Source organism: Xylona heveae, assembly GCF_001619985.1.
Source record: "Xylona heveae TC161 unplaced genomic scaffold L228scaffold_5, whole genome shotgun sequence".
Lineage (NCBI taxonomy): Eukaryota > Fungi > Ascomycota > Xylonomycetes > Xylonales > Xylonaceae > Xylona > Xylona heveae.
Window position 1 is genome coordinate 1,559,961 of NW_017264197.1, and position 12,395 is coordinate 1,572,355.

The 12,395-nt window shown below is 46.1% G+C and overlaps 3 protein-coding genes across 3 annotated transcripts; 1 reads left to right on the forward strand and 2 right to left on the reverse strand.

Moving 5' to 3' along the window:
* Positions 1-4,233: 4,233 nt before the first annotated feature.
* Positions 4,234-6,535, forward strand: L228DRAFT_247430 (hypothetical protein). Its single transcript, XM_018332638.1, has 3 exons — positions 4,234-4,593; positions 4,824-4,923; positions 5,046-6,535. The coding sequence occupies exons 1-3, from the start codon at positions 4,411-4,413 to the stop codon at positions 6,275-6,277; spliced, it is 1,515 nt and encodes a 504-aa protein (XP_018188544.1). The 5' UTR covers positions 4,234-4,410; the 3' UTR covers positions 6,278-6,535.
* L228DRAFT_247431 (hypothetical protein) lies at positions 6,286-7,086 on the reverse strand (the record flags this gene model as incomplete). The annotated part of the gene is made up of 2 exons (XM_018332639.1): positions 6,286-6,397; positions 6,468-7,086. A coding segment is annotated over one exon (309 nt), but the record flags the coding sequence as incomplete, so codon positions are not given.
* Positions 7,087-10,058: 2,972 nt separating this feature from the next.
* L228DRAFT_141085 (hypothetical protein) lies at positions 10,059-10,671 on the reverse strand. The gene is made up of 2 exons (XM_018329171.1): positions 10,191-10,671; positions 10,059-10,088 (listed from the first exon to the last, which is right to left on the reverse strand). Exon 1 carries the CDS (start codon positions 10,543-10,545, stop codon positions 10,276-10,278), a length of 270 nt encoding a protein of 89 aa, XP_018188546.1. The 5' UTR covers positions 10,546-10,671; the 3' UTR covers positions 10,059-10,088; positions 10,191-10,275.
* Between the last annotated feature and the right edge of the window lie 1,724 nt (positions 10,672-12,395).

Here is a 12,395-nt window from a genome sequence, read left to right on the forward strand (position 1 = left end):
TAATCCGGGTGTTTGCACAAGGAGCGGGAATCATATATGAGGATTCAATGGTATTATCTCGTGAGTCCTACAGAAGCGCTGAATCACTTCTTTAGCAAATAGAAGACTGTTATAATCCAAAACGAGCGGGTGGTCCAAAAGAACTACAATGTGCAGAGAGTTGAAATATCATAATATTCTAATCCAGCTTGCTCGACTTCCCTGAAAGCGCAGTAAAACAAGAAGCAAAGAAGGAAGAACAGCAGAAGAAGAAGACAACCCATCCTTCCGTCGACTTTTGGCTTCTATACATTCGATACGCCCAAATTTAAATTTCAAGCGGAGACCTTGCCTCGTCGCTTTAACTACATGATTAATTACAATTACAACCACAACGCTAGTCACAGTCCTGTTCCTAGACCTAAACCTAGCCACAATCCTAATTACAATCCCAAACGTTTCACGTACCCATAATTTTGGGGAGAGTTAGGGGAAATGGTGCCCGGCTTCGTGCCCGGATTTAAGGGAGCCGAAATGGAGCAGTGTAAGACGCCTGACGCCAAAGGAGCAACGTGTTTATTTCAAGGCTAACCTGAACTTGCTCCAGGATTCGAGACGCGCCCCGTTCACACTGATTGGTGGCATGGCCGCCTCCGTCGTCTACGAAAAATCGTGGGAGATTTTGAACAATCGCCCCATGGCAAATTCTGCAGACGCAAGACGCCGTCTGGCAGATAATTCTTGTCACTGCTCTATTAATACCCCTAGCAGAATCTCTGCGGTGGTCAATCTTTTATCTATGGCGCTGCCCAAAATTTGAGGGCAACCGAGAAAAGTACCGAGAAGCGTTTCGAATGCGCGAAACAGAGTAGAATATAGAAAGGTTCACACGAGTTGCTGCGCACTCTCTACCGCATATTGTGTATAAAGCGGCCCCGATACGGTTTTTCCGAAAAGAAGCGTCTATATGACGTAAAAATTGGAGATTTCTTCGTCTTACTCCTTTCCTATCTTTGTTTCTGCCTTTGTTCAAGTTATTCGAGCTAAAGCCCTAACAAAAAATCAAGCAAACAGCACGAGAGTAATTTATCTAGAGAATCGGCAGAAAGAAGTCAAAGAGTCATCAGGATTTGTTTTCAAATTGAGACAACGTGCACAGGAGATATTAAATGATCTCAATATGACGGACAATTGACCCTGAAATTCATTGGACTACTTTACACTATCTTAATACCAGAGATACAGATCGGATTCTAACCAGAGTCTTTGGGACTCACAGCAACACCAATATGCTTGGCAAAAAATCTTCAATACATATAACGGTATACAGTATATAAAAGCCATGCAATAGATAGAATGATCGTGAGTTGAACTCCACTAAACCCTTTTCAAAGTTCTAGCTCAATACTGATACTTCACGAAGGAACATGTTAAAACCCTTAAAATAGTATCCAACCTTTGAACTTGCACCGAGTTCGAGAAATCTGAGTATATAATCGAGATCTGATACACAGGATGGCGAGTCCGAATGAATTTTAAGCTCGTTATTCCAGCTGCTGCCTTCTTTCCTCGACTGCGGGATCCTAATTCTCATTTACAGTGAAAAGGGATTCTAAGTCCACTATAGTAAGCTGTCAAGAACCGATACCAAAACATTGAACGTCCCAGAAAAACCTTAATATTAATTCGTGTCTCTCCCTTATTCATTGCTTCTACTATCATGCATGCAAGCTCTTCCTTCAACATAAATACAGAAAGCTGATCGAGAACGGTTCACATGCTCGTCAGGCCAAGAGGCGTCAGATTATTTCATAAAGAAATGAGGTAGGAAAGTCCAAGATTGTATGTTTTATCTTACGTCGTTTTGCAAAAGTACCACGGCCCACATTCGGGCCAAAGATATTATTTATATTGGCGACAATGAAGCACGCTGCACGCAATGTGCTTCCGGCGCAAGCTGAAAGTATAAAAGCCGTGCTTTATAATGAGAAGCAGGATTGTCGATTTGACAATCTCAATAGCTTTCGAATAAACCCTTCTTTGCAAAATTGGAGAGTATTTATTACCTCCAGCACATTAACCATGACTAAAAACTGCCTGCCTGTCGCCTGAGGAGCCAGAGTTCTGCCGAGCATGTTGTGCTTGAAAAGCTGAAGCTCATTAGTTGGAAATAGCTTTGGTGGAGGGAATATTGCCTACTCTGTATTGCCTCGGCCCTCGAGGGCCTGCAGATATTGACGGACCAAGTAATGATTGACAATTACTCTGTAGAAGGCTGATTCTAACTTGCTAAAGAATGCACAACGTGCACCACTCACACTTACTGGCACGCCGTAATTCAGAAGCACGAATATTGACCACGTGGATTAGAAGTAAGGTTGGCAGAAACCGAGAATACCTCTTTAGCAGCTGGAGCCGGCGCCGACGGATAGAGCGCAAAGGGCAAATAAAAAAAAATAAAAAATAAAAAATAAAAAATAAAAATAAAAATAAAAATAAAAAAGGATATAAAGGCATACCGTTCATTGGTGCTGAGTACGACCTGGCCTGGGATTCTTTTGCTGCTCGCAAGATTATCATAGCTGGGCATATCATGGAAACGCACGGATGAAAAGCTCTGTAACTCTATTGCATATAGAAATTAAGGAACTAAATGTATTTTGCGCACATGTAATCTAAGAAGACTAAGTAAATAAAAGGAACACGAGACTTAGACCCTCAGATTAGCTCTCTTACGGTTCTCATAGACAACCACGAAGAATGCCGCACGAAATACGACTCGGGCTGCCATACAATTTTGGCTTTTGACACACGTTTCATCATCACCGGGTCTTCAAAAGTCCACTCCATGGCGAGCATGAAGGTATCACAACAGCTTCTACCGCCCTTGCGCTTCACCTTCCCCCCAGTCCGTATATAATACCATACTTACATGGTTTCTTTCCCCCCCTTTGAAACTCCAAACTTGCTCCCTTCTCACATCCCCATCCTCTTACATCGCAAAAGGAAACGGTATCGTGTCTTGCGTGTTCTCGACGGAGCCACTCCGATTGAAAACTACTTTAATAAAAAAAACACTTCGTCACAGGCACCTTACGTCAATTTTCCTTCCTTCTTTCCTTTCTTCCCCTTCTGCCCACCGCTTAGCTCATCCCGCTTTTTGTTACTTTGCCTCGAGTCTTTGACGCGAAACAGAGAAAATATCAAGCTGACAAGACACCTAAATTCCAACGCGAACAGCTTCCTCGGTACGCCGGGAATCACTTCTCCCTAACAACCTTTATAGAGATAGGTGACCCCTTTTGCGTACTAGCAGTTGCGGCTCGTTCTGGCTCTAGATATCTTGAATAGTTTGAAACTCTTCCCTTCCCATCTAAACTGGACAAAGTATAAAAGACAAGCAAGGATACGAGATCGGCGGTGAGAGGAGATAAAGAGAGAAAAGAGAAAAGCAAAGAAAAAGAGGTAGGTATTGGCCTCGGAAAGTGCTGAGACTCGTCACTGCGGCTGCGAAACGTCGAGAAACAGACAAGATGGTAATACCGTTTCTTTCACGAAAACGAGGAGAAGAGAATGAAAAGAGACAAGACGTTTGGAGAGGGTAGAAAAAGAGTAAGATGGTTGAACTTATGCACCTGCAGTCTCTTTAACACGGTCCTCTGCGACCCAAATCCGCAAATGGGAGACATATAGGACCAAGACTAACAGGAGAGAGGAATGGGGGTGTAAAGGTATTGCTTGCGCTGCGGGGGACAGCTTGCACGAGTATCTCCCACGGACAGTGAGCGTGGAAAAACCCTTCGATTTCTGTTCCTAGAGCTCAGTCATTGCCGCGAGAAAACCCAACGTTCCGCCGTATGTAAAATACGTGGTACGCCGTCGTTTTATACTAGCTACCTATAGGGAAGCTCCTGAAAGAAGATACCCCAAGGTGGCCAGTGCGGCTCGTGGAAGCTCGGGTGAGGGTTATCGTCATTGGGTAAGACTGCAGATGAAAATAGTTAGCCTCGAGCTATACATATATGGAAGAAGATGCTAATATAAAAAAGTGTACCTACGCGTCACGCTGTGTCCGTGTGAGAAATGTGCTGCTACTGTTGCTGTTATAGAACAAATGAAACGTCAACGTTGCCGATCACGTCGTAGTGACTGAGACGACGGCCCGCCGGGTAAGGCTGAGTGTAGTGGAAGCTAATGAAGCGCAATGGCGTAACCGCCGCTTTTTTGCCGCAGAGCCGCCAAAGCAACAAAAAAGTTGTGAGACGATAATCTTCCTATCGGTCATATCGTTCGACAGGGACATTCGACAATATTGCCAAAGGATCTTGCGACTCTATAACAGCGCATTCGAGCTGGCATAACTGGGGGATAGTGATCCCCAAATTACCTGCCTACTTTTGGGGTAATCGACGGACATAGGGCATCTCCAACATGTCCTCTTTCATTTCTCGAACCAGCGGATCGCATCAGGCGCAATTGGCCGCCACGGCTGTCATCTCCGGCGCTCTTGTTGCGAGCGCCATTTTCGGATTCCAGGCCGCGCGAAGAAAACATAGAGTCGACGATCTTAAGGCGTCAATCCCGGAGCTAAGTCAGGAACATGTGGCGAACAAGGTGGGCTTAGACCTCTTCAACCTTTCCACTTCCCACCCTTTTTTTTCCCCGCTGGGGGTGCTGCAAAATAGGCAGCAGGGCGAGAAAGGACTCGAGGTGGTGGCGCATGACGTGCGTTAGCATGGCTTAGCTTTGGATCATGTGGCTGAAGCTGGGAGATGACGCCAAAGCACAATACACTGTTGGAGAATAATTTAAGACAAAAATAAGGCTGACCGGCGAAAGTGAAGCTCACAGATTTTGGCGCCGCATCGCAGCTGGGCATGAGCAAAGAGGACGAGCGTAGCGCAGCCCTGGCGGCGCGCGCGCAAAAGGGAGACTATGACGATGGTATGTTTGGTCAAAATATCAGATTGCTTTGTTACAACGTCGCGGTTGTAATAATAATATTATTATTATTACTATTCATGTCTAGCTTTATTTTTGAGGCTAACGTTACCATGGAAATATAGATCTCATCCTGGAACAACTCGCGCGAAACCGCGTGTTTCTTACAGACGAGGGACTTGCAAAGCTACGGTCATCATTCATCATAGTGGTCGGATGCGGCGGAGTCGGATCACATGCTACCACCAACCTGGCACGCTCAGGAGTTTCGAAAATCCGCCTGATCGACTTTGACCAGGTCACGTTATCTTCTCTCAACCGCCATGCAGTCGCAACACTTGTCGATGTCGGAACTCCCAAGGTGCATACCCTGCAGAGACGTCTACAACAGGTGACTCCATGGGTACAGTTCGATTGCCAGAATGCTCTATTCAGCGAGTCCACCGCTCAAAGTCAGCTTGGCCCATGGTCAGACGGCCAGCAGCCGAGTTTCGTCATTGACGCAATTGACAACATCGACAGCAAGGTTGCTCTGCTGCATTACTGTGCGAAAAATTCGATACCAGTCATTTCATCCATGGGCGCTGGATGCAAGTCCGACCCTACCCGGATCTTTGTCGGCGATATTGCGGCAAGTATTGAAGATCCTCTTTCGCGATCTACGCGGCGGCGTCTCCGTGCGCTTGGTGTCAAGGATGGCATTCCGGTCGTATACTCGACCGAGAAGCCAGGTCCCGGCAAGGCGCAGTTGCTCCCGCTTGCCGAGGAGGAATTCCAAAAGGGCGGCGTGGGCGAGTTGGGCGTGCTGCCCGACTTCCGTGTGCGTATTCTGCCTGTGCTCGGCACCATGCCGGCCATGTTTGGTCTGACGGCAGCAAATCATGTCATCCTTGCACTGACAGGCTACCCGCACGAGTATATCCCTGCAAAGGGAAGAGAGAAGCTGTACGATTCCATCCTGGGGACTCTCCAAGGGCTGGAAGAGCGTGTGGCGAGGTCCTATGGTCTTGATGTTGTTGGACTGAAACTTCCCATCTCTCAAGACGACGTAGGATACTTGGTCGAGGAAGTTTTCAAGGGCCGTAGTGCTGTGAGTGGGCTCGCGACTCGACTGAACCTTGTGCGGTGGCGAGCTCCAGCATCAAAGGAAGACATGGTTGACGACCGTTGGCCTGGCCAGAAGAGTTCGCGGTTAAACCTCACGGACCTGGTCTGCGTGACTAAGGAAGAGGCCGCCGTTCATGAAAGAGAAATCCTCAAGGGCTCGAAGCAGCCGGAAGACATATATGATCCTGCCGTCATTGATCTTGTTGAGGCGCGTATTAAGGAGGATGCAGTGTATAGGAAATATCGTTAAGGCGTCAAGAAGCATAAGAACTGGGCTCTTTATATGTACATTATATCATCTCAAATCCATTTTTCGGACCCCATTCCAACATTCTTGCATCAATTTTTCCAGTGATCCTCTAGATCTTCGCTTCGGGAAGGCGAATTAGTATAAGGCTTTTAAAGAGTCCTTAGAATGGACAGGTATATCAAGAACATACCTATCCAAAGAGGCTAACTCATACGAAGAGGTAATGCTAATAGACTTCGAAATACTGGCACGGAAACACACCAATGGTGCTGCTTGTTAGTCCACGAACAAAGGGTAAAAGCTTCGATCATCCGAGCAAAAAGGAGCCGGGTAGTGTTTACGCCAGCTGCATCATGTTTGGGGATCAAGCAATACGCTGAGCTGCTTTCAATGCAGACATTCAGCCAATATATCTCTGTCGGCTATCAAGCAGCCTTGTTAGACTTTCTTCATCGAGATCGTGCGTCGTGAGCCAGTCTGCATGACTTCTTTCAAGATGGTGTCTAAGATCATCACGGTTGCCATAAATGGTGGTGCATGTTGGGACAGGGCAGTGGAATGAAACCACTGAAGCGTATTGCGCCCAGCGAACCGTGGTGCTCCTTCTCCTTCTCAAAGAAACCAGTCGTTGTGAACTTGCGTTGAGCATCCTTTGCACATTATCCTCGTTGATGTACTCAGCGGCAACTTGTCGAATAAACAGCAATGTATCTTTTTTTCCATCACGTCGGACATTGTTCCATTCGTCAAGTTTCATTTTCCCCAGCTTATTATCGACACTGAATCGAAAGTAGGTTTCTGGGGGTTCCTTATCTCCCAATTCGCGGATCAGTCGTTCCATTGAGATATTTTCCAATTCAGCGTCCGAGGCCATTTGGGTCGCAGCTTTGATGATATAAATATATTTTCGCAATCCGATCAGATCCGGGAACCTTGAGATGGCTTTTCGTCCTGTCCCAATGCTCACAAGTGCATGCATCAACTTTCCCCGCGACTGATTCATCTGTTTCATCTCCTCCCATGCCTCACCTACTGGATTGTTGGAAGACCCGAACCCTCCGTCAAGAAACTCATGACCATTTGTCTTGAAACTTCTCATGTACGTTGGTGCCGCTGTGGTTGCCCTTGCGACTTGTGATATTGGTAGCGAAGTTGCACGACGAGTTTCCGGATCCCTTATAAATGCTTGGCCTCCTGTGGGAAGTCCAACATAGTCGGGACGATCGTAGGTATGGAAAAGATGTAAACGATCCGCAGCACGACTGGGCCCTCGATGGTGGGCAAACACCATGCTGGTGACATATATCAATACTCTTGTTTCTCGATCTCTCAAGGTTTTGGTTCCTTACACTCGACAAATACGCGCCTGCGGAGCGTGCTCGAATGAAATCGGACTGCCAAATTCACGCCTTCCCAGTTCAGGTCTTTCCAGTGTCCGGTCGTTTACAACTCTTTCGATAATCTTTTCAAACTTGTCGGCATTGTACTTGGACCTGGGCCTCCAGAGAAGAGAGCGAATATGGAAAGTTCTTGGTTGGCCAAAGAACTCTTCCCCTAACCTTTCATATATGGCAATGCATTCGCTCACTCGCATTCGAAGTCTACCCAACATGATCGCAATCAATCTTTCCGTATCTCAGCGACCATCTCACTTAATATTTCTGCTTGGGAGTACTCACCCTCCAGTACTGGTGCCAACAATGTAATCGAAGTAGTGGCATGGCAGAAACTGAGAGCCTACGGCTCGCGGCTCGGCGGGATTACCATTGATAGGTGGCACGAACTCAATGGGATCATAGCTAGAAGAAATATCTCGTGCTTCCTCTAATCTCCTTATTTCTTCCATGAGAGCTTGCAGTATAAGAAGACTAAAGTAACCGCGGATTCCTCCTCCATCTAGTCAAGTATAAGCTTAGAATTCTGCAGCATGTATCTTGTTTATCATTGACGCGTACCTAAACTGAGTAATGTTTCTTCACCCCACGGATCACCGTTTTGAGTTTCCATCGAAGTAATCCTAAACCAATAGATGTTTCATTCAAGGGCGCATACGTTTCTTGGCCCAAGATTGGCTGACGACCACAGTATTATAGATGAAAGATGAGTATCGAGCCCGTGGGATGATGGCGAAATTTTTTTGATACTAGACTACTTTCGCTGCCTGAAGGCTCAGTGCCTATACGGCCGATCATCAATAGCCGCCAGCCTCTCAACTACACAGCCAAGAGTTACCTCATCCTGAGTACATAGTCACTATCGTCCTTTTCGCATCCTGTCGAATGCATCGGGGACGCCACTATGGTTAAAAAGGGAAAATGGGCGCTTGTGAGGACGTTTGACGGTGGTTGCATAGTCGCTTTTTCCCTGATTGAGTATTTTCGAACAAGACCTTGACCGCAGTACTTTGAGAGATTGGTCCTGAAGCGACAGATAAAGGGGCTGTACTTTCGAATTTTACCAATCGCTTTTCATACTCTGTGGCCCCCACATCGAGTTTCCATTTCTGGAAAACTGCAAAGAGCTGTTGAATGCTTGAGATTGATCGTCGAGCTGAGCTTCGCCATGTATCTCTTCGTTTAATGCGAGGCTCGATCATGACACCTCATGGTAGTACGAAGTTTGGGGGAGAAGGCGATGCCGATAACAACAACAGGCGCGATTCAAAAAGAATAGAATCAATCTTGGCACAGCCCATATCGGATCAAAAAGAAGCCTGGCAACTCAGTGCGCCAGTGGCTTCGAGACCAAAATACCCTGTAAAATTGCGCGGCATGCGTGAGAAAAGAGTATTGCGGAGAAATGAAGAGTGGCAGGTGATAAAAGATGCAATATCCCTGTAAATTTTTGCCCGAGTACCCTGCAGACAGAAGTCCGGTCAATATATGATTGCTTGAATTTTCCTTGTAGGTCTCCACTGCTACGCATAAGGGGGGCCCCTTTTCGTTCACAAGACTTGCTCTCAGGAAAGAAAACCAGCCGCTCCTTCGATTGTCCTTTTGATTTGTTTGATCAGCTCCCCCTTTTCGGAGGCCCATCAAGCCACTTTCTGCAAATGCTAGAAAGATAAGAACAAACAAAGGGAACACCGGAGCAATGCAATGAGGGTCGGAATCCAACAGCTCAGGCTGTGGTAGAATCGTGATAATGTTGGATGTTATCCAGACTTAGGAAGCCTAATTAGTTTCGTTTACCTCGAACCCGGAGACGATAGAATGCCGGGCATCCACGGTAGCTATGCATAATGAACTGCAAATGACCTCCAAAAAGTTGCAACCCTTTTCAAGCAGCGGAACGTCGGAAGAGACGAATCCGATCCACGTGCGGGAACAATTAGAACCTTCTGATATGCCGCTCAAATGTCGCAACTGTGTCACGATCAGCCGGGATGATGTGTCGATGAAAGGACTGAGGCTTATAAATTAACCATATCTGGTCATTTTTAGCGATGGACAAGGTTGTTTGGGTGACACAAACTCGCAGGATCAATTCCGGGCGCTGCGATACGGCGTGTTTCACTCTGGTGTGGTGTTCTTGCTAGCCCTAATCCTCTCCCGACATGACATTTTTTCTGAATGCGGCTGAATACCATTCCTAAAATGCTTGATTGACTCCATGATGCTTTGTGATTCTAGCGCTTATAGATTCATGGAAATCTTGTCCGCGAATGTCGAGATCGTTGAGTGGATACCCATCCATCCATTCTCAAGGGAAATTGACAGTCACATTTGCATATTCGTCACCTGCCTATCATTACTTCCCGCACAGTCATAGCTCATACGGGCCACCTTTCTGCAGTAAAAAAGTAAGGCAGCTAATCAGATGTCAGCTTTGTTCATCACCGGTACATTGCCGCCCGCGTGGAGTGGTGTGCAACAAAAAGCGAATGATTCATACGTAGCAGCTGGAAACCTACTGTGAGCTCTTTCCGATCATATGAAGGTCGTCATACGTGAGAACGGTGGGAAATGGAGGGCATAGCCACCGCCATTCACTCTTGTTTAGTATCTGCTCCGATAAGAACTGCCCATCCTTAATCTACTGCGCCGAAACATTGAGCCGCAGACATTGAACAACGAAGCCAGGCCGAGAGCCTCATTTCGCATGCGGTGCCGAGCCGCCGGACAGGACGGACCACTTTGTCGCTGTGGCTTGCATGTAGTGGAAGACAAAGTTTCGATCAACATCCGGAGAGACGGGCTCCACACCAACAAAAATGGAATCTTCCTTTTGATCATTGCACGGGGAAAAAGACCCGCGCCTTGTGTCATCTTCGTAATGAAAGAAATTCAGAAAAAGTGGAACAAGATGATAGATAACCTACTATAAAGTCGCCGGCTGTTGCTCGCACCCAAAGAATGTTTTCGGCCCCTTTTTCATTTTCACCATGGACTGCCATCAACGGTTCAGTGGAAGAATATTTTCGATCGAGCAAGCATTGAAATACACTGTGCCATGACCATGACAGGTCGTCAATCCAACCTTTACAAGGGTAGACCAACCGAGCAAGCACAAACAATAGTTTATGACCCTTTCCAGCACACATTGTCAACATGCAGGTACGGAGACCTAGAAATATACAGAAGTAAGTCAAAAAAGAAACGATAGTACCCTTGGAAGACAAATCTGACATAAAATTAAATTCCAGGCTACGATAGCTATGAAGTTCCGCTGCCCAAATGGTGGCGTAATCGGAAAGAAATACCGTTCCCTCAAGGCGAAAAGGATCGTCCGAGAATCCTTGCCACTGTGCACCTGAATCGGCTTGGCTTCCAAAAGAATCTTCTCAGACGACTTGGACGTATCAATCATATGTACGTTGCTTGGCCGGACGAGATGCGCGCAAGGACTCCAAACAGTTCGATAATTGGAAGTCCTCCCGCTAAGCATTTGAGTTCGGCTGCAACCACGTTGGAACGAGTATCGTCGACATGATAGCAATGGACGTATGAGGGACATGCTTCTACGCTCCGTTCAAATTTCAGTCTTCTTGCTTTTCCTTTCTCGGCGCTTTTACATATCTCAGTGCCTTTTGGGTTTTGGTGAAGAAGGCTGGATGGCGTTTTTATTTTTATTTTTTTCCGGTCTCTAGAGTGAATTTCTTTGAGGGTCATGTGCCACTGGGTCTATTATTGGCGCTTTCAGTTGTATGGAGCATTACAAGAGGATTGTGAAAGGTGCATTTTACTACATAGTCATAAAACCTTTTTTCCCCTCCCTGAAATTCATCACGTTCGGACTGCGAGTTTGGCCGGCTCAGCGGACCCTATTCGCTATATACACGAAAGAGAATACAATTGTTGATGAAGCGCATCTATTCATTTACATGGAGCAGAATATAATGACTTCTTCGCAAACAGCATACTCCTAAAGTGGTGGTGGTTTGGCGCTGATCCGGTCGAATATAAAAGCAAATTACTTTATGGAGCCTCGTGTCCTCGAAACCGAGCGTTGTATGACGGATTCACGGGCTGAATTCGGCATCTAGGATAATGAAATGTTGATACCACATAATATTTATAGATTGCGGGACTTTTGCAGAAATATTTGTAATTTACGCTGGTCATGGAAAGATACAATCATACAAGTTGAGTATACGAACAGTTACTACAATACTAAAAGTCTCCCATTTGAATAATTACTTGGTGAACGTCACTAACAGCCAAATAGGAACCGGCAAATACAACAATTCATTGACCCAAGTGGAAATTTACTTTGAAGTTGTCGTTGAGGCAGTTAATTCTACCTTGGCCTGCAACCTCTCCGTCACCTTCTTCCTTCACATATACAACGTCAAGATATAAACCAACAACGTCCCTGAATTAGACTCAAAATTATTCGAGTCTTTCCAAATCCAAGTATGCGGTACTTGCATGCTTTCTGAGGCGACTTTTATGAGTGGGCCTCCGAGATCCTTCAATCTTTTGTTATACATTGTGTGATTGGGTGTTGCAATATGAGTTCAGCAGAAAATAGCGAACAGCCAACGGCCGATATCTCTAGGACTTTGCTTGACATCAGTCATTTATTGCATTGGCTATATCCCTGTATGGTTCAGGAATTGCTGAAACGCCACAATTTTATCATATAAGCAAGAACGAAACAGTAAAGGTCCTCGACA

Excerpts from the sequence above, each read along its gene's own strand:
- L228DRAFT_247430 (XM_018332638.1), top strand. The coding sequence starts at position 4,411 with ATGTCCTCTTTCATTTCTCGAACCAGCGGATCGCATCAGGCGCAATTG. Across the intron at positions 4,594-4,823 it reads AGGAACATGTGGCGAACAAG|CTCACAGATTTTGGCGCCGC; the intron begins GTGGGCTTAGAC and ends GCGAAAGTGAAG. Across the intron at positions 4,924-5,045 it reads AAAGGGAGACTATGACGATG|ATCTCATCCTGGAACAACTC; the intron begins GTATGTTTGGTC and ends ATGGAAATATAG.
- L228DRAFT_141085 (XM_018329171.1), bottom strand. The coding sequence starts at position 10,545 with ATGACACAAGGCGCGGGTCTTTTTCCCCGTGCAATGATCAAAAGGAAG.